General features: G+C 41.2%; 1 protein-coding gene across 2 annotated transcripts; it reads left to right on the forward strand.

Moving 5' to 3' along the window:
* sugt1 (SGT1 homolog, MIS12 kinetochore complex assembly cochaperone) lies at window positions 1–26696 on the forward strand. Of its 2 annotated transcripts, none has more exons than XM_087831936.1 (13): window positions 1–127; window positions 227–275; window positions 976–1066; window positions 1266–1335; window positions 3891–3961; window positions 8315–8368; window positions 11118–11146; window positions 11379–11401; window positions 11684–11780; window positions 13147–13254; window positions 23357–23447; window positions 24320–24492; window positions 25952–26696. In XM_087831936.1, exons 1-13 carry the CDS (start codon window positions 114–116, stop codon window positions 26051–26053), a joined length of 972 nt encoding a protein of 323 aa, XP_087688062.1. In that variant the 5' UTR covers window positions 1–113; the 3' UTR covers window positions 26054–26696. The 2 variants fall into 2 exon arrangements, with proteins under 2 accessions (XP_087688062.1, XP_087688063.1); XM_087831937.1 differs by having other exon boundaries at window positions 230–275.
* Window positions 26697–27613: the final 917 nt, after the last annotated feature.

The following is a 27613-nucleotide window of genomic DNA, read 5'->3' on the forward strand; positions in this document are numbered from 1 at the left end:
ACAGGCTCTCTGCTGTGTTTGAGCTGTAACTGTTACCGCTATCACGTTTCTCGTAGTCTCCACATCTAGAACTTTCCTGTCACTCCAGAAACAGTGCACATCCACAGAAGCAGATGGCAACCGAACGGTAAGTTCATCTAAATCTATTAATGAACTGTTCTTATAGCAGCAGACATTTCTTTTCTTTCAGTTATTTAACGCTAACTTGCTTTTTTGTTGCTTTTAGCAGCTTCCCCGATAGCTTCATTGACGAAGATCCACAGAAAGCTCTGCAGGTAAAACATTAGCCTCAGTTAGCCACAAACAAGTTTGTGTGATGTACGGTGGCTCTTGCAAGATGTCCATTTAACGTTAAATTCAGTCGACTTACTCTAGAAAGGAAATTGAGTAATACCCGTGGTGTTTGTGTTAATGATATTACCAACAAGCTAGCGAAGTTAGCCAACATGTTTGCTAGCCCTATTTAGTTATGAATAAAAGTAATCCCAGAATCGCTTCGTTATCATATCAAACGGTCACCTGTTTCTTTAATACCATTAAGAATTAAATATGTCTCATGCGTGAGGAGGTATTACTACATAACGTTAGCTCGAAATAGTCTGCTTGCTGGATACTAGCCCTGTCATCCTGACATGAAGTTGGTGTCAATTGTGAACAGACTAAACCAGTGAAGTTTATTTCTGCTGTTTTAAAAGCCACTAGTGAATCTGCGGTTATTTATGTGACTGACCGGGACAGTATTATGAAAATCATTACAGTTTGGTTTGCAGGAATAACACAGATTCAAATAGATTTACGGAGAACTGCTTGTTCTATAACGATATCCGACTGCGAAAGTGAAAGTTGCAGATGCATAACAGCGCTACTTTCGATTTAAGCATTTTCTAGAAGTTTCTTTCCTGCCACATTTCTTGAAGTTGAAAACACGATTTTAAGCCCTTTATACAATAATAGCAACCTCGTTATTATTTTCAGGAGCTTAACGAGGCCTTACAAGGAGACTCAGACAAAGCTGAGTGGTTTTGTCAGCGTGCCTATGCCCACATACTGCTCAAGAACTACAGCTGTAAGTCTGCACAGCACATGTGGAAACACACCACACTAATAGCATTTTTGATGCATTATGAAGTGCATGAACATTATGTGAGCATTACAAATACCTGTTGTTTAGCTTTTGAGCTTTTACATTGCATGTGACTCAGCCTGGATATATGCACTGCATAAAGAAACATAGTAATTTTTTTATTTTTGTTTTGTGTCCACAGGTGCTGCTGATGACGCCAAGAAAGCACAACAGCTAAAACCCAGCCTGTCCCTTGCTTTCATGCGCACAGGGTATGGACTGTGAAATGCACGCCTTTACATAGCAGTTTTCTAGCCTGACTGACCACTCATAGGGTCAAATTTACTAAAAGGGGCAAAATGGCAAGTGAGGACAATCCCCAAATAGTGCTCGCAGGTGTGGTTAGTAGGGATGCACCGATACCACTTTTTTGGAAACGAGTACGAGTACTTGCATTTCAGTACTCGCCGATACCGAGTACTTAATAAAAACATGATTTAAATTTGCAGGTAACAGCTTTAGTCCTATAATTTAACAAAAAAAAGGGACTGGTTTGGAATTAAGAACATTTATTTAAAATGAAAAGCATGTTGTATGCAACATATTACAGAATAAATAATTAAAAAAAAAAAAAAAATTTAATTTTAAATTTGTTCGTCTGTTTCTCTGTTTAGAAGTCTCACTAGCAGAGTCACAGCTGGGATGACATCAGAGGCTAGTGCGTCGTAGCTGCTCAATTTTTTAGTTAGTTCCTCAAAGGGGGCGAGGATGGCAACAGCCATCTCCATAAGAGCCCATTGGTGAGCGGTGAGATAGTCAGGGAGTTCATGCTCGGACACGCCCAGCACTTGCTTTTGCTCAATGAGGGACTGGAGCATGTTGTTAGGTTTTGCTACAAACCTATCACATGTAATACATGCTGTTCCAGCGCGTCTGTACGTCCTGCTGCAGTCTCTTTATTGGCTGGTTGAGCTGTCCCTGAATGTCCTCGAGGCGGGAGTAGGCTAAGGCGGAATGTTTAAAATGTCCAACTATTTTCCGTCCCACTGCTATAGCATCGGCTATGCTCCTCTGTGCTAATAAGCATGGGTAAATAAGCGTGGGTAAACTCTTTGTACTCGTTGTCGTGTTGGGATTTTAGGTGCTTGTGTTAAATGCGCTACCTTTTGAGCCTCCTCTGGACAATTTCGCTGAGCACAATTTGCAGTCCGCCTTTGTTTTCGCGTCTTGTTCACTTTGAAATAGTTCCACAGGGCTGATATGTCTCGCCTCGCCTTCTCCCCGTTCTGAGCTGCAGCCGGGGCCTAGGGGCGGGCACTCGGTGCCTGTGATTAACCCCTTACATGCTGCTCAAACATAGACAGGTCTCAGACCGTGGTATCGGTCCTCGGTATCGGGGGACTTTTAACGAGTACGAGTACTTTAGAAAATGTGGTATCGAGGCCGATATCGGTATCGGTGCATCCCTAGTGGTTAGTTTTATAAGCAATGTACAAATATACTTTACACTACAAGAAAAGCTTAAAAAACACTGTGGGCCTTCCTCACATCCATGGCCTATTCAGAATAATCAACCTAACCCACAGGGGTCCACCCTGGCATGCAGATGTTTAGCTCAGTTTAGACTGCACTTCATTCACCGTTTGATATGTTCATCTCACCACTTAAAAAAAAAAAAGGTAAATTAACAAAAATAATAATTAAAACATATAGTTTAATTGATTAAAAAATTATCCCTTCTGACACAAACGCACAGCCAACTTTATTGACAAGATGGTTCATCTCATCTTGTCAATGCTGTGTATGGCTCATGTTTCTGATGTTATCTGACGGATGTCACAAAACGTCTTTCAGCTCAGTGATTTCAATTCTGAAGGCCTTTTGTTCAGTGCTCCCCCCACACCCCAAACCTGACCTCTAACTTAAAGGAAAATTTTGAAAACCTGTCCTCGTCCATCAAACAAACTTCGGTTAAAGCTTTGTTTTGACACACAAATCACCAAGGTCGTACTGTCATGCTTTTTCACATTTTTTATGTCAAGCGGGCCTCGGAGGAGTCATCCTGGCCTTCGTCTCATCACGTTTGAACTATTGTAATCCACTCTACTCGGGTCTCCGACAAAATTCAGTCACCCGCCTTCATCTCATTCAAAACAAATTCACAGAGACAAGACAAAGTGATTCAAAGTTGAGCTGATGTGAAGCTTTTATTAAAGTTGTATTTGTTGTTACTTTAAAACCTTGCATGGGCTCATCCTACCTGCACTGTAGATTTAGTTGGTTGGTATTAATTGAGCGACTGGCTGCGTTTGTCGGGTCAGACCATTCTAACTGTTCCCACAATACCCTCATTACATAGGTGTTTGAGTGTTTTCTGTTACCATAGCAATCTCAGTACTTTGAAATCACTGCTCCATACTTTTCTCAGTAAATCTATTTTTACTGCCCCTTTATTATTTCTTTTTGTTGTGTTTATTCACCTGTTATTCACACAGCATGTTCAGATTTTATGCCTTGTTTTGATTTGTTACCTCTTTGTTTTTATATATTTATCATGTTTTGTAAGCAATTTGTAACTATATATATTTTTTTCTTTATAGTTCTTATTATGTGGTCACAATATAAATTTGGTGTGGTTGCATTATGTAAAACTTAACGTTTTACGCCTTGCAATGTAAGAATTGTCGGAAACACACAAAACCTACCAAAACATTTTGCTTTAACACGGTAAATCATACAGATGTTGTTTGTCAGATAAAGCTGCGTTTATTTTTCCAAGATTGTCTGATCTAAGTTCATGTGGCATGTTTTTCTTGCCCAACTGCAGAATAGCCGAATATCACCTGAACAACTATGAGTCAGCGCATGCAGCCTTCACTCAGGGACACCAACTGGACGGTGAGTGCAGCTCATTTTGGCCTCAAGTGCAGGTTCCTTAATTCCACTGTGTACCAACCACTGTTCGCAGCAGTGTCCTGTCCACTTTGCTCTCCTCATTGTTTTCATGGCTAAGTTTTGGGCCTTATCTTTAGGGCTTTTTTTTTTTTTATGACTTACACAGTGATGACCATCTTAGCCAAAGGCATTATGTTTTTGGACATCTTACATCCATGCGTCACATTCTGGAGAACAAACCTTTTTTTTTTTTCTGTCCTTGTATTTGGCACAGATGTTCACTTGGTCTTATGGATGAACTGCATAGTTTTTGTTCATCTGAGGTCAAGGTTACTGTAATCTTACCATAACAGCAGAATTATTTTGCGGTTTGTGACAGACAGTTATGAAACTGTGACAGTTTCATACAGATAAAATAACAAAGTGATGACATTCTGTATTCAAATGGTCAAGTCTGAGTAGACTTGGATGTAGACTGTAATTCACTGATGTGGTCAAACTCCCCGTTCTCCATTCAGTTCTTACATTAGAACAGCCTGTGTGTTCTTCACATGTGTGTAGTTGGTGCTTGGGTAGTTCAACATATTTGCAGATGCATTGCTCCAAATCTTTGCATGTCGTTACTAGAGATGGGAATCACCATACAACTCACGATACGATATTATTGCAATTTTTAAAAATATTTTGCGATATTCAGATTCTGTACATAAAGGTAAACTTTATCAATATTCATTTTTATCTAATATCAAAGTCTCACACTCAGTCTTTCTCTCATTTCAGTTTTATTGTTGACAAACTGAACGGTTTGTATTACAGTCTAGTCCAACTTAACTGAATGCAACCATCTGGTACAATTATAGCTATTCTGAACTATGCAATTTATGAAAACTATGCAGCCCCTTCAGCAAGTGAAGAATTTGAAAGTAAATTAAAACAAAATATAATTGTACATCAAATAAAAAAGTTTTAAACTTAATTAAAATAAAACATGTCTTAAATTAAAATAAGTAAACTGTCATGTTTATTGCTGCCAAAAAAAAAGTTAAACACATTTGGACAGTGAAGGAATGTCAGGATTCTTGCTCAGAAAAAGGATCAACATGCTCTGAAGTCAGAGCATGTTCCAGTCCACAAAAAAATTGTTTGTAACAAAATATCGATTTCTGCTGTCCCTGTATCGATACATTATTAGCAAACAAAATATCACGATACTACACAGTATCGATTTTTTCCCCCACCTCTAGTCGTTACCACATGGAGAGCAGTGGAATAGTTGGAAACCATTAGCATTAACAGGCATTGCAGTCGTATCACCTGTGCTTGCCCAACACAGTAAATCAAATGAAAACCCACCATGAGAACTGTATTCGTGCTGTGAATGGCATCTGATGGTTGTCCTTAACACACAGTACTGGGCTTTTTTTTTCTTCTTCTTTTTTTATTTTTTCAGTCTCAGGGGCTTCTAGACCAATACACCATCTTAAAGAGGTGTACATACAGGAGGTGACTACACAGACCACAGACTGTCAGTGACATTCAGTAACTTAAAGCCATGGCTGGTGAAATAACTGCTGGCAACATGAGGTGGCTTGTCCTGTGTTAAACTATTCTCAACTTTAAGGCAACAGACTGAATAACAAAGGATACCGTTGATGGACATATGACAGATTAGTAATATATTTAGGGGTTACCTTGACGACCAGTACCTGGAATGACTGCTAGTGACCAAACGTCAGCTACAAGGCATACTTCGCAGGCCAAACATTTTCTGTTTGGATGCTCCTTTAGAAGTCTTAAAGCAAGTGTACTTCAATGTCACGTTGTGGCCTTCTCAGGTTTGTCTTTTTTAAATCTAAATCTAACATGTCCTCAGAGTTGTGGTGTATTTTTTTTTTTTTTCCAAATTCCAGTATTGCAATAATCCCACTAACACTGTTCCAAAAGAGTGCTTGAACATTTTGGGAATTGGATCGGCTGCACATTATTTTACAAGTATTTTCCCAGTACTTGGTGACAAATGTATAACAGGACTATATATTTAGCTGTCTCTCATTTTATGAATGAACTCGATGCCTTCAGTTGGACTTCATATGAAAAAAAAATTAAATTATGCTAAACTCAGTCGCCAGTTGGCCACTATTGATTTAGCTGGTCACCCCACGCAAGTAAAGTCTTTACATGGGAAGGAATGTTCCAGAAAAATTAAACTTCTCCAGCATACAGTCAGTTAACTATAGCTGGCCTGCATAGTGTGTATAAAATGATACTAAAGCATTAATGTTAGTTAGGCTTCAGTAGTGTTTGATAAGCACATTGTACACAAATATTTCCTTGCAGTACAAGTTGTCATTGTGCTTCTCACAGGTGAAATTATGGAGCATTGACTGATTAGGGCTTTAGTGGCAGTTTGGCAAGTTGCCCAAGTGTCTTCAAGGAGCAGTTAGTGAATTTGTTTTTAGAAGTAAATCACTGGGAGATGAAGAAAGACTTAAAATAATGCACAGTTAAAAACAAACAAAAAACAAACAAACATTGCTGTGATGCAAGAACTTTATTTTCCCCACACCTTCTTCGGGCATGTACAGTGTTTTTGGACATCTGCTTACCAAGTCAGATTATGAGTGATTTCCTGATTTAGATGAAATGCCTTGAAATGAATACCTTCAACCTTGACTGGCCTTTACTTCAAGGGGACATGAAATGCTACACATATAAAGGCTACTTTAACTCACGGAGCCCTGCCCTCAAAAACGGACATAGATGTAACTCTGTCTGTGAAGCTGGATTTAAGAAATAAGTGCTTAAAGTTTTGAGAACACGTGTAGCGCCATCTTCAGTCAGTACGAAACGTTACGTCACGTGGTTGGTTTGGTGCGGCTAATAGACTTAGTTTATGTTAACTAACAGGTGACGGAATTGATGGCTCAGAGGAAAATAAGGACACTAACAATAAAAATCATTTTAAGGGATTACATACCAGGGTTTTAATAGTTTTGCAATTTTCATTAGTTTTTATTTTTATTTAGTTTTGACTTCAGATTTTCAATTTTATATCAGTTTTAATTAGTTTTTACCAATTGTTTGCTAGTTTAGTTTAGTTTTTATTTTTTTTGAAAATCCTTAGTTTCAGTTTAGTTTTGATTAGTTTCAGTTATAGTTTTAGTTGTGTTTGCAACAATTAAGTGTAACAAAAATCCCAGTTTCATCATATCAGTCATTCTGCTCATCCTTGGGTATGTTGCTATTCCAGCTACCATACTGCACCCTGGACAGCTCGCCTGTCTGTCGCAGGGCTAACACGCAGAGACAGACAACTCACATTCCCACCTATGGGTTCTTTAAATAAATAAATAAATAAAGGCAGATGAACAACCATTGATACCAGGCAACTATAAAATGTATATCTTGGCCCCAATGAGACTATTAACTCTCGCAGCACTGGGTGTTTGTAATTTTGGTTCAAGTGAATTGATAAACTTTTTGAAGGTAATTGACTCACACAGTTGTGTAGATATCCCCGTCCTGTTGTCTCGGGATGCATCACGCTGCCTTGCCTGGGGTTAGCTTCTGTTTTCTGGGGATGAGGGTTGAGTGTGCTCCCTTACCTTCTCAAGGTAAGCTAGGTTAGCCTTCTTGTGAGCTTTTCAAGTGCACTTTAAGGTTTGTGGGATTTTTTTCCCTTTAGAAATGTCCCTCATAATTTGTCTCTTTCCACTACATATTCAAAGTAATCCCAAATTGGACTCTGGCTCCCGACTTTTCCTGACATGATTCTGCGCGTGGACGGAGTAGCAACACAGACGACTCGACTAACGTACTGCCACCTGCTGGCATAATTAGACAGCAAGAAAAAAAATCTGTAAACTAAACTTCATTTTCACCCTTGACTCTTGTATGACACGCACACATCAATGAAAACTAAACACATTTTTGCTATAAATTCAGTTAATTTTAGTTAGTTTTGTGAACACTCATTATAGCTTTAGTTAGTTTTCCCTTTTTTGTTTTTATTTTTATTTCCGTTAACAAAAATGTTTTTTCACTTCTAGTTTTCGTTATTTCGTTAGTTTTCGTTAACGATAATAACCTTGTTACATACAGCACCAAGGGCGGATAGCACAAAAGTGATCGGGAAAGTTCACCTGTTAGCTGTAATGTTCAGTTTTGTAAAGCACTTTATGAATGAGGACTGTGATATAAATTAGCCTTTGTATGTGTTGTTTCATGTCCTCTTTAAAGCACTTGAGACTTGAGTAACCAGCTACTGATGCAGTTATGTGTTTTTGTAATGACTTTTTGTGTTGCAGTGTTTACTTAGTGTTAAACATGTAAGAGTGTTTATTCTTTTTTTTGCAGATTCTGACAAAACCTTTGAGGTCTGGATCAAGCGGTGTGAGGAGATGATGGAAAGTAAGTAGCTTCCTCTGTACTGTGCAAAAGTCTTGATCCAGCCATTGTTTGCAATAGCTCATCAGGCTTTATGAAAGTCTTTCAAAGTTTCTCTTTGGACATTGGCTACTTTTCACTCATTTTCAGTCCACTCCTTGTACCTAACAATTTTCAGAAGAATCAGGTTTTATTCTTTCAAGCTAACACTTGACCAGTGAAGCTTTTACACATGCAAAATGCATCTAAATCAAGGGATGAAGCAGTGACATATCTACACATAACAGACAACTTGGCAAAGAGCAATTTTAACCCCACAGCCAAAAAAGGCTGATGGTGTTTGTCGTCACCCCGGTGGGCGGGTGGCATGAGCACCCAAGATTGTGAACACGATAACTCGAGAACGAGGCAATATAGGATTTTCAAATTGATATTATAGGTGCATCTTCTAAGAGGCCGAGGGGTAGCACTGGTCACTGCAAGTTTTTTTAATTGTCTGTAGGCACCAGAGATGGGCAGTAAAGCGTTACTTGTAACGCGTTACTGTAATCTGATTATAGGTTTAAAATAGGTTTAAATGTTAAACTAATTTCTTCAAGTCAGAGAATGGTGCATATAATTTAATTTTTGCTTGATGCATAAAGTTAAAAGATTAAAACTGATAAAACAAGTTTAAAAAAAAAGACTTTTCCATTTGATTACATTGTGTATGATGGATTATGCAGAAAAGGTAGACTTGGGCTGAAAGATCTATCGCTTTATCACCTATTCAGGTTGTAAATCGTGTTTTTAAAAAGTAACTAAGTAATTAATTACTTTTGAAAATAAGTAATCAGTAAAGTAACGGGATTACTTTTTTGGGGACGTAATCAGTAATTAGTTACTGATTACTGTTTTTCAAGTAACTTGACCAACACTGGTAGGCACTTTGCCATTAGGACTCACATTTAATTTCCATTTTTTTAGTTGAATCTTCAGAAAATGCCAATGATAACACAGTCTGACATTTTCACACTAACAAGGTGAATCCTGAAGAGCTGTTGTCAGAAAACTTGTCATCGTGTGCACAGTGTGTTTTGTGTGTTTGACCAAAAACAGATAAGATAAAAAGTATTAAAATGTGCTGTTCCGAAGAAATAGGAAAGGACCTGACACAGGACCTGAGAGATGTGGAAATCGGTGCTCTGGGGGACTGATTAGAATTTTTGATTCAAATCATTGTCGGTATGTACAGCAGTCAGTGCTGCGCAACTGCAGTCATGTTGAATATCTGGAAATCTGCTTAATATTCATAGAATTATGAACACAGAAAATTACTATTGGATGTTGAGCCCTCATGCGGTAACATCTGGAAAGCATTTGATTGACAACAGCTTCATTGTATAGCATGACACACTGTCAATGCAGTAAAAGCATGGCTGGATAGAAAAACACACAGTGGAGCACTGTCAGTCATGGATTGGCCTCCGCAGAGCCCAAACCTCAACATTACTGACTTACAGAAATGCCAAACAAAACAAAACAAAAAAAACGAGTTCAGGCTGCGCTGAAGAATAAAGCTGCCTTTTTCAGTGAAGGTTTCCACGTTTCAGTGAATGACTGGACCTATTTGTAGCAAAATATAAAGAAATTATAGGGGGCTTAAGACTTTTGCACAACACTGTAGTTTTATGGAACTTTGACCAGTAATAATGCATCTGAAGATGTGTGTATGTGTGTGGGGGGGGATCTGTGTTGTAACACCCTAAATGTAAGTAAACAAAATTGCCTGGGGTACTTTTAGTTCAAACAAGCTTCAGACTTGCAAACTTTAACTTGTGCAGTATATCCTATTTACTGCCTGCCATCAAACGCGCAGCTAAATGGCACAGTCAGGGAGCAGATCAGCCCATCTGATCAAACAAATGAGCACGCACACGTCCATGGATCTACAGTATGCGCTCACAGTGGTGGAGGCTGAGCTGCTTAGTCCAATAAAAGATGCATGCCATGTCTGCGTGGTGTGTTTCTGTTTGCTGCTGATGCCTGGGCCCTCTGGATCATCTCAAGTAAACAAGAGCATGAGTTTTGACAAACACGCTTCACACCCGCGTGCATACGTACTCCCAGGAGCGCATGATTCATCAGAGTTAACGTTACTGATGTTTGAAAGCCCCCGATGAGACCCAGCCTCCTTGATAAGCCGGCTTGCAGACAGCATACACACACACACACTCTTACTGCTCACACCGGGAACAGCCTCTTTTTTTATCTCCCTAGTTTTTCCTGGTGACTGTGTTTACTGCGAGCAAACACACACACACAGCACCTGGTTGTTCCATCACATGTGGCACCCCGCATGCATCAGAACACACAGTCGCACACAAGCAGCCCCCCCTCCCTTGTCACTTCAAGCTCGACCTCATTAAGACAACATTAACACGCCTCCTATCATCTCATCTATCTATGTAATGAAGTCTGTGAATAATGTATGACAGCATGCTGGTAAACGGTGTTTGGGCTCGCTCAGGCTCACAGGGCTTTTAATGGGCGTGGCTGGACCAGTAAACAAACTGGTGGAGAGGCTCAGAGAGTGTATTTGTGTGTCTGTTTATGTTGTGTTGTGCCTATTGTCCGTTATTCCCCTATAGATACATTTAAAATTGGCGCTGGAACCTCTGCTCTTATCCAGTAATCTAATAGTCATGTTTTAACAGAGATCAGTGAAGCCAGTTATGGGTGTATTAAATGTTTCGAGCTGAAAGCCCACCTTTTTCCTTTTTTTCCCCTACAGATAAGACACAAAACAACAACGTCAACACGGTGAGTTTCTCTTTGAGGCCACCTGGGGGCATTGTTGCTCTCAGCATCAGCACGGCTTTGTCCACGCTTTGGCTTCAAACAAGGACACCATACTAAGCTTTTTTTGTTGTTGTTATGGCTTTTTTTTCACCCCCCTCCTCATTCCTGTGCTTTTCTGTCTCATCCATTTGCTTTCCCACCACGTCCTCCTCTCTAATTGTCATCTCGTGTCGTGGGCTGAATGACCCAGCAGACACCAGCGGCTCCACCTGTGAAGTAAGTGCACAAATGTAAATACGCCCTATCTGGTATTGCTGTTTATTTATTATACAGAGTTAATATTCAACTGAGCCTCAGTGCTTCAAAGCAGCCCCTTTCTTTATAAAAATGTAAATCCCATGTACACAGAAAATATATGTTAATGAGGATGGCTGCTTTTTAAAATTATTATTATGCATGAAATCTCCATTTTTGTCGCAATAAGTGGATTAAGGGGTCAAATTCAAATAAGTCTTCCTGTGCCGTTAATTCTTGTGTTTTTAATCGTTTGTCTTTCAGGCACGACTGGTACCAAACAGAATCGCAAGTCATTGTCACAGTGATGGTGAAAAATGTGCCCAAGGATGGCGTGCATGTCAGCTTCATGGAAAAGGAGGTATAAACACACACTTGAATGCTGTGTTGAGTCTCTGTTTGCTCGGTGTGTGGAGCAGAGATGGGTTAGCTCTTGGGTGTTTCCTCAGGGGGGCCCATTAGATGGGTCTCACACACACACACACACACTCCCCATGGACCCAACTATGCCTCCAGTGGTGCCTTGTTAACATTGCCCCCAAAGTACAGATCTAAGAACAATTTACCCTCCCCAGCTTCTCCAACCTCCTAATTGTCTATAGATGGAAGGCATAACTGATCTAGGATCAGCTGCAGAACCCTCTAGGGACAACCTCCCTTTCTTACTCTTTCTTACTCTTTTCTTTTCTGCCTTTTGCCTTCTTTCCCTCTCTCCGAGGGGTAACTGTGGGGCACCCCAGGGAACAGCTTTGTCTTTCCTAATAGAATAACAAACTGAATTTACCCCATTTCAAAAGAAATTGTTCACTCGCTTCGAATCACACAGTCACTTGTTAAGCTCCTACCGTGGTGCAAACTACAGATAAGTTCATATATTTTTTACTAGGTCAGTATATACAAAAGAAATTAAAGATGAAAGGCGGCGGTTCCATTTATTTTCCCTGGTGACTGCGTTTGCAGAAGCTGTATACTTACAGACAGCGCAGGAATTCAACTTGAAATGAATATTAAGGCTTTGATAGTTTTGTGGAATTCCCCAAAAGCAACTTGAGCTAACTTTCGAAGCTTTTATCCCCAGTGAACTATTTTTTTTTCTTTTTTTCCTCATTCATTATGGGTCCAAAATCAGAAAAGTCCACTTTTAGTGAAGCGTTAGGTTGCAGATTAGAGTTGAATACACTGCTGGGGCAGTGTGCTGTTGATTCGAAAGTACAAGACTGCATGAGTGTCACATTTGCCAAGTGATGAGCATGTTAGAAGTGTGAGGGTTTGGGCCGTAGCTGAAGCCCTGTCCCTCTAAAACAACAAGCCGCCCACCTACCCTGCCCGAGTGAGTGACAGGCCGTTAGGAGCTGTCTGATGCCCCCTCGTCACTGGTCACTGTGTGGCTCAGGGGGACAGGTTGAGGATACTACTGGCCGTCACACCAGCCACATCAGATGATCATTCTCATGGACACTCTGACACCTTCGACCCCCCCCCCCCCCCCCCCCCCCTCCCTCCTTATCTCTTTTTTCTAAGGATCACTGTGCCATAAAATCTGTATACTGATGCAACAATTCCAACTTGCAGATGGTTCCATATTTATTTATTATTTATACTTCGTGGACATGGTCCTACCTTTAAAACCATATCATATTTGTATATTTCACAAATTGTTTACTACCAAAGCTAATGCCAGTATATAAGGGGAAATAACTTATATCTTTTGTGTGTGATGCCTTCAGATGTCTGCCACAATACAGCTGCCATCAGGGGATAACTACAACCTCAACCTCCACCTCCTGCACCCTGTTGTCCCCCAACAGAGCAGCTTCAAGATCCTCACCACTAAGGTATCATTTTAACTTTAGCTAGCGGAGTTAATGTGCTGTAAAAAAATCTTTAACTGTTTCCCCCTTGGACACCTACTAAGTTTGGAAAATACAAACAGATTTACCCCCTGAGTGGTTTCTGCCACATTTCAAGCCTGACTTCAGAACATAATGATTGCGTGTGATCAGAATTTGGTGAGGGTGATCTCTAACTAGGGCTACCCTTGGGAAAACCCGATGGTCAACAAACCACGTCTTTGTTGAAATTTAATGAGGTGGCAAAACCCGTCATTAAGGGTTCGAGAACAGTCGTCAAGGGTCAAATATCATCTTTGTGGGGGAAACACTTAAAATTCCCACCATTGTTTTTAACAGTAGCAGCTGTGCATAGTTACATCGAGCATGATTTTAGTGTTTTGACAGGTTTAAAAGACTTTTTAAATGTTCTTTTTTTTAAATCAAGACCGATTCATGAAGCAGAACCAGACCACACGAATCAGACCTGCAGTTGTGTTAACGGTCCATTGTTCTGTAAAATGTACTTTGAAATATTGAGACGTGTGTATTCTGCTCGCTTTTTGTCCAGTCTGGGGTCACACTGACCCCGTCTGACCAACGCTCAAACAGCTGAGATGATAAATGGCCTCATACGGGGTGATGATGTGCTTGCCAGAATACAGTTTATCATTGCCAGGTCATTTCTGGAATCTTTTTGAAGTTTTAAAAAGGTGTATTCAAGCCACGGAGAATTCAGGAAATACTTTGAGATGCTTTCTGTACACAGCAGACTCGGCTTTGGCAGAAAACAAGTCTGTGTGCCACTTTACAATTTTATTTAGTAGCAAAAACACAAACAAACGAGGAAGAAATAACATATTTAGGTCATAGAAACACTTCCGTTGAGTTTTTGAAAGTCAACGAAAAGTCATTGAATTTTACTCGGAATCATTGGGAGCACTGTGTTTATCCCTGCCACGCCAATAGTTCCTCTCAACAATAAAGCAGCAGACTATCAAACATGTCGGGGGATGCGTTTTATGCCGCTGTAAAGGGAATAGGACGTAGTAATGCTGCACGCTGTAGAAATGTTGTTACTGCTCTGAAGTGCAGATGCATCGGATGGCGTGTTGGTTTCTGTGGATTCAGACTTTTCTTTATTAAAAAGAAAAGATAATGAGGCGGGTGTCAGATGGCAGTAAAAAGGCAACGTGGAAAAGCGTGCTAATGCGAGTTTAAGCAGCTTAGTGAAATTGTGACCGATCATTACTTTGGTTACCACTCTGAGATCAACATCTTAATCTCTCTAGTGATTTAAAGCAGTATAAAGTAGACTGTCGCTACCTATAATTCCTTAATGCTGGTAAAGCTCACTGCAGCTGGAGCAGAAATGAGAAAATCCACTCTGGCTGTATACAGTGCGGCTCCTGCAGTTCATCTGTGCAGCTAACAGGAGATTCACACATATGCACAAATCCTCACTCCTACACACACGGCTGTACGCGCAGAGTTCCTCAACCCTTTTTAAGGTGATTATGGACCTAATGAGTAGGAAGGGCACTTTTTACTATAGACTAATTAGTGTATATTATAGAAGATGTGGGTTAATGAGTGTGCTGGCTGAGTGTGTGCTGATTCAGGGTTTAGACCCCTGTCAGGCTTTAGCCTGCAGATCAAAAGACAGCCTTCTGTGTGACTTGTTTTGATTGGTTGGTTGTGTTTTTTTTTTCTTCATCATTAAGGAGGGGATTTGTTTTGTTTTTTTTGTTTTGTTTTTTTTAGGGCATTGATCATTCCGGTCTTGTCAATACAGAACTCCATCAAGCTTTGCTCTTTTCTCTTGACTCTTGTTTAAGAAGCATCTGTAGATGCTGCCTGTTTCAAGTCATTTGGTTTAAAGAAATCAGCTTCTCAGAATAGGGCTGTGCGATATGACCAAAATCTTATATCCCAATATAAGAATTCTATCGTCCGAAAACGATATAAATCACAAAAATGTAACATTTTTGTAAATTCCGTGAATCTCGGGCAGCTCAACTTGCGGGAAGTGTTTCCAGCTGCGCGTCATGTAGCTGGAGTCGAGTGTTTTAACCGATGCATGAAACTATACATTTTTAGACATAAGTTGTAACAGCTGCCGTTTTCTTTGTGAGTATTTATTACACGGCATTAACGTTTGAGTCTAAGGTTTATTTTTTAGCACCTGACGGCTGTTTTTTACTTCTCATCCGTAAATAAGCTGCTCTTTCATGTGATTCAGTTTATTTTGAAAAGTCTCAACAGGATCTTGAGCTTTATTGTGAAAGGTTTATGTGGAACATAAACAAGCAGACACGCAATGGTGTTACCGTCGTTGTTGCTAACGATGACGCATAAAAACAGGCGCTTGTCCGTCTGTAGTGTGGTTATATTAAATATAAGAGAAAGAGAGAACTTTAAGAAATTAATATAGCCACTACAGTGACCATCAAAACCATGAAAAAATATTGCCGTAAACAGTTTATTTTGCGACACCACGAAACAAACGATAGCGTAAAATGAAACGATAGACGTTTTTATATTGTCATCCGATATGTATCGTTATATCGAACAGCCCTACCTCAGAATGTAATTTATACTAAAGAAATTATAGAACTATACAAGTTTCTGGGCTGAATATTGAACCTTAACAGTTTGTTTTTTTTACCCAGCCAGAGTTGAGTTTCTCAAACTCAGAGATCAGTTTTCCTGACTTTTAGATTTAACGTGTGAGTCTTACATATTTGAAAAGTGGGTAAATACTTGATATTGAAAGGACTCTCATCGTTTACTTACCAAAGTTAGACTCGACATGGAGAAAAAGTTTATCGCTTATAGTTGGTAAAATTATAATCTTCCGAAGTATTCCATCTGCAGGTAGCTGACCTTTATGGGAAATGAAAAAGAGATGAACAAAATGTACCGAAGCCACCTACAGAAGCAGAGAGCGATGGAATGAAAATGGTATTTATGCAGATGATTAGAATACTAAAGATGAGTCTACTCATCGGCGTTATATAAATGTCTTATCAGCAGACAGAACAGCACTGATGAAGCGTGTTGTGATTTATTGTTTTTTTCTTCCCCCAAATACAATTATCATTAAGTTTGCATTCAGGCTTGATGAACATACTCCACAACAACCCCGCCTCTTGTTTGTTTGATGCAAATTACTGGGCTTTGCTCAGGTCTTGCAGTCTTGCCTCTGTGCTATGTTTAGCTGCGTCAGCTAACTTTGAGGATTTTGCACGCAAACATGTCTGTTGCAAATTGCATGACCTGAACAAAGTGAACGCTAAGAGACGTGTAAACCTGCGTTAAGATGTCTTTCATTTAACAGCCTTTTCTTAAATGGAGTTTGCGTTCTTAAAAAGCCTGCTTTTTAAGACCTTCTCTAATGAAAATCAAGTCTGTGACCTTGGTGATGCGTCTATACTTTTAGTGAGTCATTTATGGGTGTGCTAGACTCACTTTCCTGCTCTCACATACACTCGTGCAGTGAAGCCCACAACAGAAAGGTAAAATGAAATATTAATCAAGTTGATGAAAACACATCGACAATAAACAAGATGAAAAATAAATAAGAAGAAAATAAACATTTTTTTGTCCTGTTCAAAGAGAAAAGGAAAACAAAGAAACTATTTGCATTGCAGGCGCGAAATGCATCCACACTTTTAAACCCTGTGCTGTTAGCTTCCTCGATGCTGTGTTAGCTCGGCTGTTTAAAAACCGGCGCACTGAACACATCAGCTTGTTCTTAGAATATCTGATATTGCTTTTTGGTCCAGCGTCGGACAGATAGCCGATCCAAGTGTAGGATTGGAACGTCTGTGATCTATGTACACCCAAGAAGGTAAAAGTCGGACTTTACCTGGTATAGGGATGCAACGATACCAATTTTTTCAAACCGATACGATACCGATACTTGGATCTGAGTACTTGCCGATACAGAGTACAAAAAACTATACTTCTACCACACACACACACACACACACACAAATACAATTAATTGGAAGACAGGTTTTATTATATTCCCTGCCAATAAAAAATAAAATCTTAATAAAAATGACTACAAAAAAAATTTCAAGTGAAAAATAAGCACTTCTGTTAAATTATTGCAGAGTCTCCACATTGTAATTTTACAAAATATCACTGAACTATTGGCACTGTCTCGAGCTTTCAGAATAATAAATAAACACTTCTGTTTGGAATAAAATAAATACAAATTAGGTTTGCGAATAAAATAAACTTTTAAATGATTGCAGAGTGTCTATATTGTAAACAAACAAACAAAATAATTATTATTAAATAAATAATAAAATATAAAAAATTATAAAATAAATAAAATAATAATTGGCCCCCTAGTGGCCAATCTAAAAAAAACTACAACAGAAATGACAAGCCACCCTCTGACTAATGAAATAAGTTGGTATCGGTTTATGGTATCAGTTAAATTTTACGAGTATGAGTACACACACATTTTACAGTATCGGCCCCGATACCAGTATCGGTATCGGTGCATCCCTAACCTGGTAAAAAGGTGTCACCTGTTGAGATGAACCTACCTCACTCCCATGATGTATAATCCAGTTCTCTGTGAACAGGAGTAAGCTGCAAAGCAATTCTGGTATAAGTGGCACAACTACAGTGACAAATTTTCCATTTTAGAAGCCCAGCAAAAGAAAAACAAAAAATAAATCCCAGCAAACAAACTGAAACAAAATCACTGGAAAAGGAGCAACTCAGAATTAGATCGGCAATGTTATAAGTAATGTTCGGAAAGTGTGAAATATTCAAGAGACGCTCTGACCCAGGCGTCTGACCAGCGTCAGTTTGTCTCAAACTCTGTCAAATCCTCACCCTCACCCATTTTTCCTAACACATCAACTCTGACTATTAAATGCTCACTTACTCCCTAATATAGCCCATAACTAGCAGGTGCCACGATGAAGAGATAATCTGTGTTATTCACTTGAGCTGTCAGTGGTCATAATGTTATGCCTGATCAGCGTATAGCACAGAGTGCTGTGAGCATCCAGGTATCTTGTGGAGGAGGCTTGGAGACGTTCTCCAGCATATACGGCGTCTTCTAATGTGTTCAAGTGAATCTTTTAAACAGATCAACTTGATGCACACATCTCATTTCTTCAGCCCCCAGTTGATTGATCGAATTAAGCCTGTTTTGTCTGTTAGATCAATACTTGTATATAAATATATATATATCTCACTAGCAAAAACGAATCAAAAAAAGGTTTGTCTCACAAGATATAGTATTATATAAACATCTCAAAAATCTTTAAGCAAGCTGAGCCACAGCGCACCTGAAAGCAATGAGGGGAGTTATTTAAGTTTACTTTGCAGCAAGGCCACAGGGGGAATGAAAGGGCAGTAGACGACAGTGGGTGCTGGAATTACATACTGTATGGTGTCAAAGAAGGAAAAAGCATAGAAATGGAGCACCGCATAACCTGTATGTCTCTCTATATATGTGATGTCTGTATTGTGAGCATTATATCCACTGGCTCCACTGTGTCGAATAGAAGCTGACCTGCACAGAAACTGCCCCCTTTCAAAAAAAAAAAAGCCACATTTCCTCTTACTTGCTTTCTCACTTTTCCATGGCAACAGCAGACACTGCATACCAGAGGTGCACGTGGGTTGCAGCTTAAACAAGGGCTCAGTCTTAGAGACACCGCAGCTGAAGATGGTCTTAGTAACAGTGGGTGGAGAGGGAGTCTGTCTTTTTTTTTTACTTTTAGGCCTTTTTTCCCTTTATCCTCATTTACCTCCTTTTTCTTTTGCTAATTTCTTTATGGCTCTCTCACAGACAAACACACCTTCTGTCGTTCTCTCCGTGTGTGTGTGTGTGTGTGCGTGCGGATAGAAACACAAACACCGCCCTTCAGGATAACAAGAGAGGGTGTTCTCAAACCTTCCTCCTGTCCCACAAAGACCCAACTGTTCCCTGGTCCAGTAGGCTCCTCGGGCACACACGGCCCCCTTCCCCATGCACACATCACTCCAACAGTATAAGCCCTCATTGGCGATTCAAACGTTTAAAATGGCATACGAACTCCTAACTCTTTATAAACTGGATGTGTGCGAGCCCATGCGCATGACAGCGTGAGAAACCCCCTGAAATACTGAGCAGCTTTCTCGATGCATGTCTCATTTAAATATTTTGGAGCCGTTTCGTCTTTTGAAGCCAGGAAGCCACTGGGGGGATAAAAACATTCAAATGAACAACGGCATCAGCAAATCAAGTTTCTCCAGATTGGCATGCATCCCTAATGAGCGTTTAAAAAAAGAAGAAAAAAAACCTCAGAGCTGTTGACTCACAACCAATGTTGGTCGGTCTGTGTCTGTAACAGGCTGCCCTGCACTCTGTGCTCCACAGTGTTTACGCTTCATCTCCCCGCTGTCTTTAAAGACAACTTAGCAGGGGGAAGCTAAGCTGGGTGTGCACGCGTACACACACACACACACACACACACACTCTCACTCACTCTGGTACAGTGACAGAGGCTGAACAGTAATCTTTCAACACACTTGTGCCATTTAAAGGAACTATTTGAAGTGTGCACGTGTGCACGCGTGTCATCTCTAGCACATTATCGTCAGTGCGACCTCGTCCTGTCCTCCATCACGGCAAACATTCCAACCGCAGGGGTCACCGCGACAACGGGGAGCCAATTACACACCAGTGTGTTTGATCAGAACAGACGGCTGACGCGCACACGTGGGCGTGCACGCAAACACGCCGAGCGGTATCGGAACGAGCGCTCGCTCCTTCGTTCAGCTCGAAACTCATCTCTTTTGGGCGAACGGCTAAAGTGGCGTCTCCCCTCTTTAATTTGCACGCCTGTCAACGTCGAAGAACGTTTATGTGTATTTCATTTGTGTCCTTTTTAGCCGAGCTTGTTTCAAAATCCGCAGGCATCTGGGGGGAAAAGAGGGAGAAGATGCCGGCCCCCTGGCAGGAAGGGGGGGGAGCGACGATGGCTACAAACACATGTGACAAGCGACATGGGACCTCAGTGCCCCTCTGTAAATAGCATGTGTGCGTCTGTGTAGCACAGGATTGTATAGTCCAGCCTCTGGGGTCCTGTGGGTGGTGGCCCCTGATTGTGGCTCTGCTGTCACATCCCTTTACGAGCCTGTCATACACACAGAAACACACACAGAGAAACACACACACTGCGCCTGGCCTGCCATGTCCCTTAAAAGCTAGGAAACGCAGATGTGGCAGCAGATTAATGTTGTATGTCCTAGGAGCACACACAGAAACACACACAGTGTCAATTCGATGCACATCGCTACAAAAATATTATGTCTGGTAATTCCAAGTTAATACATTTAATTCTCTCAGCCTTTGATGCTTCGCTTTCACTGTTGTTTAGGAAAACTTAGAACTTTATAGGTTTCTAATTTAATGACAGATAGAATTTGATTACTTTATTTTTGACACCGCTCCTTCATTGGATTGCACAAAAAACATCACATGATTTTTAAAAAAAATGAAGACGTCTCTAAATAGACTACAAGTTGTTTTGAGTCACTAGTGCTGCTACAAAAGCGGTGTCGGGCTGAACACCAGTTATTGGTGATTTGAACTAACGGTCTGATGTGCGCGAGTCTTCAAAGCATCACGAGACCACGAACGGAGCTCAAAAGGCATCTACGCCCCAGACTGCAGGTGGATCTGTCAGAAACAAGTGTTTAATATGCCGTGGGGAGCTTTTGCAAAACCTAACTGATCGGCAAGCTTCAACAAATAACCGTAGAAACGTCTCCGGGATCATTTAAAAATTCTTTACGTTGCAATTTGGCCATCTGTTCGTGTTTTTGAGGAAATTATGTATGACTGGTAGATCTTAAATTACTGCATTTCCAGTGAACTGGAGCTGATGTGTGTGTGTGTGTGTGTGTGTGTGTGTGTGTGTGTGTGCGCGTGTGTGTGTGTGTGTGTGTGTGCGCAGCCTTTTGCAGACGAAAAGCTGTAGCACTCAGCATGCTTTAGTGTTGCAGTGTGGAGGGAAAGTTCACGGTTCTCCACCCGAGAATGATCTAGAACACAAGCTAATTTGATGAGTACATCATCCAGCTTTTACAGTGCGTGAAGTTTCCGCTCGGTGTTGGAAGTGAAGCTCGCTAAATTGAAGTTTTTAAACAAAAATGCACACTGGATAACTGTAGCTATGCTTTCTAAAAGCAAACCTTTTTGGATGCTCAGAAAATTGATGACAGTCCCTTTATTTGTTAAAGCTGAAAGTCTGTGATTGGTGCACAGAAGCAAAAATTCAAAAACTGCGTGTTGGCTCAAACGTGTGGAGCCACGTTGAAAGTCCTTTTCTGTGGAGGTCTTGCTTATTTAAGCAATGCAATGACAAAATACATTTTACATGTATTATTAAGGCAGCAGACAATTCAAAATATGACACAGTTTCTCATTTTTGATCTTTTAAGATGTTTTCTGTGTGCGGTTTTTAATTAAACTCTGGCTTTTAAATAATTACCAAATGCCTTCATTCTGTCTTTATTTTCTATTTCACACAGCATCACAGCGGCTGTGATTTTTGTGAGAATCAGATATCTCCCAGCACAGCTCTTCATGTTCCTACTGATAAGTTGATTAAGAGTTACATGCCAACCCGAGGATTAAGCTGCTCCACAGATGGTTGCGTAACATGCGCGAGATGAGGGGCGAGACACAATGAGGAATTTGCATATGCCGAAAACAATGCACGTTCTCAGGCTGCCTCACTTCGCTTGGAAGATGTTCAAACTGTTGCAATTCTTTGCAGTGACAAAAAGTGAAGAAAGCAACAAAACAGAATCGGCGCTTGAATTGTGCGTCAATATTAAATTGACATTTTTTCCCAAAAGAAATTGTGGGATGCGAGCCTCTTTTTAATTCTTAGAAACTTTCTGACAGGCACTTCTTTTGAAGCATGCCAGCTTTTGTGTGTGTGCGAGTACCTGGGGGTGAGTAGACGGTGTACTAGAAATTAAGAATTCTCCCTTTTCGCACAATCCGGCTGGTCTGCTTAAAACGGCAATGAATTATTCCAGCAGTAACCTGTATTGTCAGGGGACACCTTGTGTTTTTGGGTTTGTTTGTTTTTTTTTAAGCTGTTCAGCCCTTTGCAGCTGAGCCCAAAAGTTAATTTCGGACACTGCACAGATGCCTCGCCGTGTGCACGAGGCCCTTTGTGGAGCAGAAAGCGCTGACACACACCAAAGCGATCTATCAGTGTAAAGCCACTCGCACTAGCTCATCACCTCGGCGGAGAAGCTAGCAGCGGTCATACTGTCTCATTTCCCTCAATCTGCTCCCCTCGCTCACACCTCAGTCTGTGTCAGTCAGCCTCCCTGCCTCCCCGTCCCTAACCTCCTCTCTTGGCACCCTCATAAATGAATAATCACATCGCCTAGCAGAGCAGAAATGTTCCTTAATTGCGCCGACATCACCAGCTCTGTCTTTCACATGCACACATATCAAACACACGCACCATTAATGGGTGAAAGTGGACTCTGTGTGTGTGTGTGGAAGGTTTGTAGGAGGCGGGGGGACGCGTGGAGCTGCTGCTCGCGTGTCTTGCTGCTATGTGCCCTGTCAGTGTGGCTCAGTGTTAAAAGCATGTGTCCATGTCCTCTCTCCCCTCATTGTTTTCTTCCTCTACCATGTTCTCCCGGTGTAATGATTCGGATCAGATGCTGCTGTGTGGAATTAGGATCTCCCGCCCTCCTCCCCCTCACGCTCCGTCTCTCACACTGGCCCCTCTGGCTGACAGGCATCTCGTTAGTGCAGTATGTCTGTCAGTGAGGTTTGAGATTGAGCTGTGCCCCCGCACATCCCTGATGTGTCTCTCTCTCCCGCTCACACACACACACACAAAGTTGACGGCGGCTCTGAACGAGCCGGTCTCTCCGGCCTCAATAATGATCTGATGTCCTGAACTTTTAAGCTGCCACTTTAGTGGAAGAGTTATTTTTGTGCTACGCACCAAAGACAACATTTTTTTTTCCCTTTCTTTTTGCTTCTTTTTAAGAATCGTTAACTCCCCTTTTTCTCCTCTCGTGTCTTCCTCCTCTTCTCCTCCGTCAGGTGGAGATCAAGATGAAGAAGACGGAAGCCGTCAGATGGGAGAAGCTGGAGGGAGAAGGACACGAGTCCAGCGTCAAACACTTCAATCCAAGTCAGTCTGCAGCTTCGACATTTGCCCTCTTCCACCCCACCTCTCACCACCACCACCAGACTGTTCTCCTGTCTCTCTCCTTTTCTCCCTTCTTATTTCTCCCTCTCTCTGCAAAGATCAATATAAGCTCCTGTGTTTGTCTGTTCTGCACTAAAATGAGAGTGGGCAGTCGAGCCCTGCTGGAGTCTTTCATTAGTCTGACGGCGAAAGTAGGCAGTGAGAGGGAAAGGTATGACAGCGGAATATGACTCAGTATTTTAACCCACACATTCCTATTACTGACAGGATTAATTACTTATGTAAGTGTGTGTTTGAAGGGGAGTAAAAGTTAAGTGGGGAGCCAAACTATGTTGTTTTTTCCCCCTCCAGCTCATTCTCTAGGACATCTTGTTTATTAGCGCTCGCTTTTAAATTGGACTGCGGTTTCATTTAAACATCATATTTGATATTTTATTTTTATGGCACGGCATCTCAGTTTGTCCACACTTGGCCTGAATCTGTCTGCTGTGCATTTTGCTGCTGTATTTATGTAAATCTGCGTCTGGATTACATTTCCTGCTCTCCCCCCCATCCCGCCATCTCTTGTTGGGATTATGGTGGGTGTATCGCATCCAGAAAAATATAGAAATCAAATCACAATGGGATTCTTCGCCATCTAAGTCGGACGATTCGGTGGCAAGGAGAGTGAAATTGGTTAGGAGCTGACAGTTGAGTCTGTGCGCTGTGATTGGATGATAAAAGTCAGCGTGTTTAATTAAAAATGTTAATGAACATTTGAAGTGTTTTCACAAAAGCAGTGAGCTCTTTTTATTTTGGGCTCTGATGGAATTGAAAGATTTCTGCTCAATAACTCTGCGGTCTTTCTTCATCAGACCAGTACCCCACATCGTCCCACTACACCTGCAAGTGGGACAAGTTGGTGGTGGAGATAAACGAGGAGGAGAAAAATGAGCAGGTGGAGGGAGACGCGGCACTCAACAAGCTCTTCCAGCAGATCTACTCGGATGGTTCAGACGAGGTCAAACGAGCCATGAACAAGTCCTTTGTGAGTATTATGTTTAACTTGCGTTACGCATGTTTCACACTGAAAACAGTCGTACACGTGCTCGTTCGCAAAAACGATCTCTTCTCAGTTCTAAAAGGAAAGGTTTAATTTTCCTTCCTCACCGCATAACAGAGGTCAATAAGTTTAATCTTTGTAACCTGAGCAGCCCACGTCTCACGTTACACTTCTCATCGATCCGATCTGTTAGCTGTGTTACGTTTGCACACATTAATACAAGTAAAAACCTGTTTTAATGTGTGCTGTTATTTGCATAATTTAATGATAATTTATTATTTTGAATCAGAATTGAAGTCATGAAGAGAACAGAAAAACATTTCTTTTTTTTGCACTTTTCTTTCTTTTAATTAAAAAAAGTTATTTTAAACACTTTCCACTGACCGACAACAACACAGAGCTCTGGTCTCTGGAAGCAGTTGAAGGAAATTAAGAGTTTATGCTAGCTGACAGCTCTGGGACGGCTTAACTAACCCAGACTAGATGTAAAGTTGGCCAGTTAGCAAATAACACATCAGGTCTTTTGAAGAAAAAAAAATAAGTTGAATATTTCAGTTGTTGCTGTAGATCCTCAACCGATCATTTGGCATTACTGGGGTATTGTTTCTGTTTTTAAAGAAAGCCAGTGATCTACCACATTGGTCCCTCCAGTCCGTGTATAGACTCGCTCAGCTCTGTTAGGTTTTGGAAAGACAATGGCCCAAAATTGTAATTGGCAGGTCAGATGTTTGGCCCCCCAAAAAAGCAAAATCATTAATTGGAACTGACCAAGACAATTATAAATTTGACTTTTGGCTTCTCAAATAAACTTTTGTTGTTGACTGTTAGTTTTCTAGCATGCCTAATTGACAGCAACCCACAGACTTACACAAACGTCTAATTGCAGCAACAATTATCAGAATAAGTTCCAGATTTTAAAAAATGCTCTCATTTTCTTTAGTTAAAGCTTTAGCGGTGCTATGAAAATGCAAAGCTCCATCAGTAATTATTTACACAATTCTCATTATATTGAGTGAACACACACACACACACACTGGGTTGATTGATGCAGCAGGAACAGATTGTCTCGTTAATGAGCGTGTATTAAAGTGTAATGAAGGAAGTGTGTATGATTGCAGCCAAATGTTGATGGATGAAGGCGCGGATGGGCATTCATTAACGATATGATCTCATGATGCTGGAGAAAAAAGTATTTACTGTCATTTCCAGCATACAGCCTGAAGCCAGCGGTGCTTCGGTGTGATCAGTTGTCATTTCTGCGATTTAGCTTAAACATCTTAAACACGAGTTCTTGTTATGAAACATCAGGACAATGAAAAGTTAAACGGCTACCAGTCACCTTGTACTTCAGCTCTGCTGCGGTGGACTTACCTGAGGCTCACTAGCAGAGAGAAAGTGTTGCATAACTGCTACTGAAAACCTGTGACTTCTCCTCTTTGTGCAGATGGAGTCAGCTGGAACGGTCCTGACCACCAACTGGGGAGATGTAGCCAACAAGAAAGTGGAAGTGAAACCGCCCGATGATTCAGAGTATAAGAAGTTCTGAGCATCCCCTACTTCTCCATCACTCCCCCTCCCCCACCTCAGTTCATCATCTTTCTTGACATCTGTCCACCTGAGCTACAGCGGGATTCGTCGTCGCCGCCCTGCAGCCTGCATGGCTGGCCACTGCTTCGCCTCTTCTTCGTGTTTGTCACTAAGAGCCAAGCATTCCCACCATCACCCAAGCAAACTACATATGGCCTCTTCTCTGCGATATATGTTCGATTAATTAAAATGATCTGTTGAAAGGATCGATCAACATTACCTGATTTCTTTTAAAGGCCAATGAACTCAAAAGGGAACTGAGATCGGGCTTAAAATTGACGCGCTTCACTTCAACTTCCCGCCGCCCCTCCTAATCACTCACAGCCTTTATATTTGGGAGCCTTCTATGACTTTGCAATATTAGTACTTGTATAAAAAAGTTGCTAAAACATATGTGAACACTACCTTTAAACCAACTGATTGTGTTTCACAGATCATGCTTTTTTTGTTTTCCTCCTCTTTTTTGCACTCTGTAAAAACAACAGTCCTCTGTAAAAACAACTTATCTGGAAAGTGTGCGACATGTCTGGCTCGCCACCGGTCTCTCTCTCTCTGTGGGATTCAAGCTTCGGTGTAAATAAAAGATTTGGCTCACAAACTTTGCCCCGTGTTTTATGGTTTCTTGTCTCCCGGAAACTGTTTTCGAGCAGCTCGGAAAAGTCTCGCTCAAACACAAAAACGGCAATACATTACAACAGGGATCTGTGCTCTGTGATTATGTGCTGGGAGCGATGAAATGTGGTATTACTGATATGAGCTCAGGCAGTTGAGATACGGTTGACAGCTCGAGGATATGGTTTATGTATTGCGGGTTTCGATTGGTATCGAGTGGAGGAGCTCGGAGCTGCAGGTGAGGATGCGGCCCTGAGGTGGAGCGGTGATTTACAGAGGGGAGATGTGAGGGAAGCGGGCGCCTCCCCTGTCCTCCTATCGCATATATGCGGCAGCCGAAATTGTGAGGGGGCGTCCTGCCGAGGCAAGAGAGCATTAATATGGATCAGCCTCCTAACCACATCATCAAGCCTCTCACACTGAGTTAAGTGTTAAATTCATCACACATCGTTTCATCTCTCGTGACGATCAAACGCCCATTTGTGACTCTGGATGGAACTCTTAGCTTTGTAACACTTTTTTACACACACACTAACACACTCCTTCGCTATCCCTGACACACACACAAATACACCGCCCCCATCCTTACCCCCTACCCCCGCCCGAGGCAGCTCCGTGACATCAAAAGGAGCTAAGCGCTTTGCATCGTGGGTAAGATCTGGGAGCGTGACGGCTACAGAGTCTTTAGTCTCATTAAAGAGTTCTAGAGCTGCAACTCTCACATTAAAGAACTCTGGAAACTTCTTTCTGCTCATCCCTTTGGAGCAGCTGCCAGACGTGACACTTCTCAAAACTGTTTTTGAGCGGAAAAGAGAAGAGAGGGTGATCCCGAGTAAACTCGCCGATGTGAACGCCGTGTATTTACAAACGGGCTACAAAGTCATTTGGTCAATTAGAGAAGGAAGAG

This window comes from Neolamprologus brichardi, chromosome 18 (assembly GCF_056152115.1).
Source record: "Neolamprologus brichardi isolate AB-2024 chromosome 18, ASM5615211v1, whole genome shotgun sequence".
Classification (NCBI taxonomy): Eukaryota; Metazoa; Chordata; class Actinopteri; order Cichliformes; family Cichlidae; genus Neolamprologus; species Neolamprologus brichardi.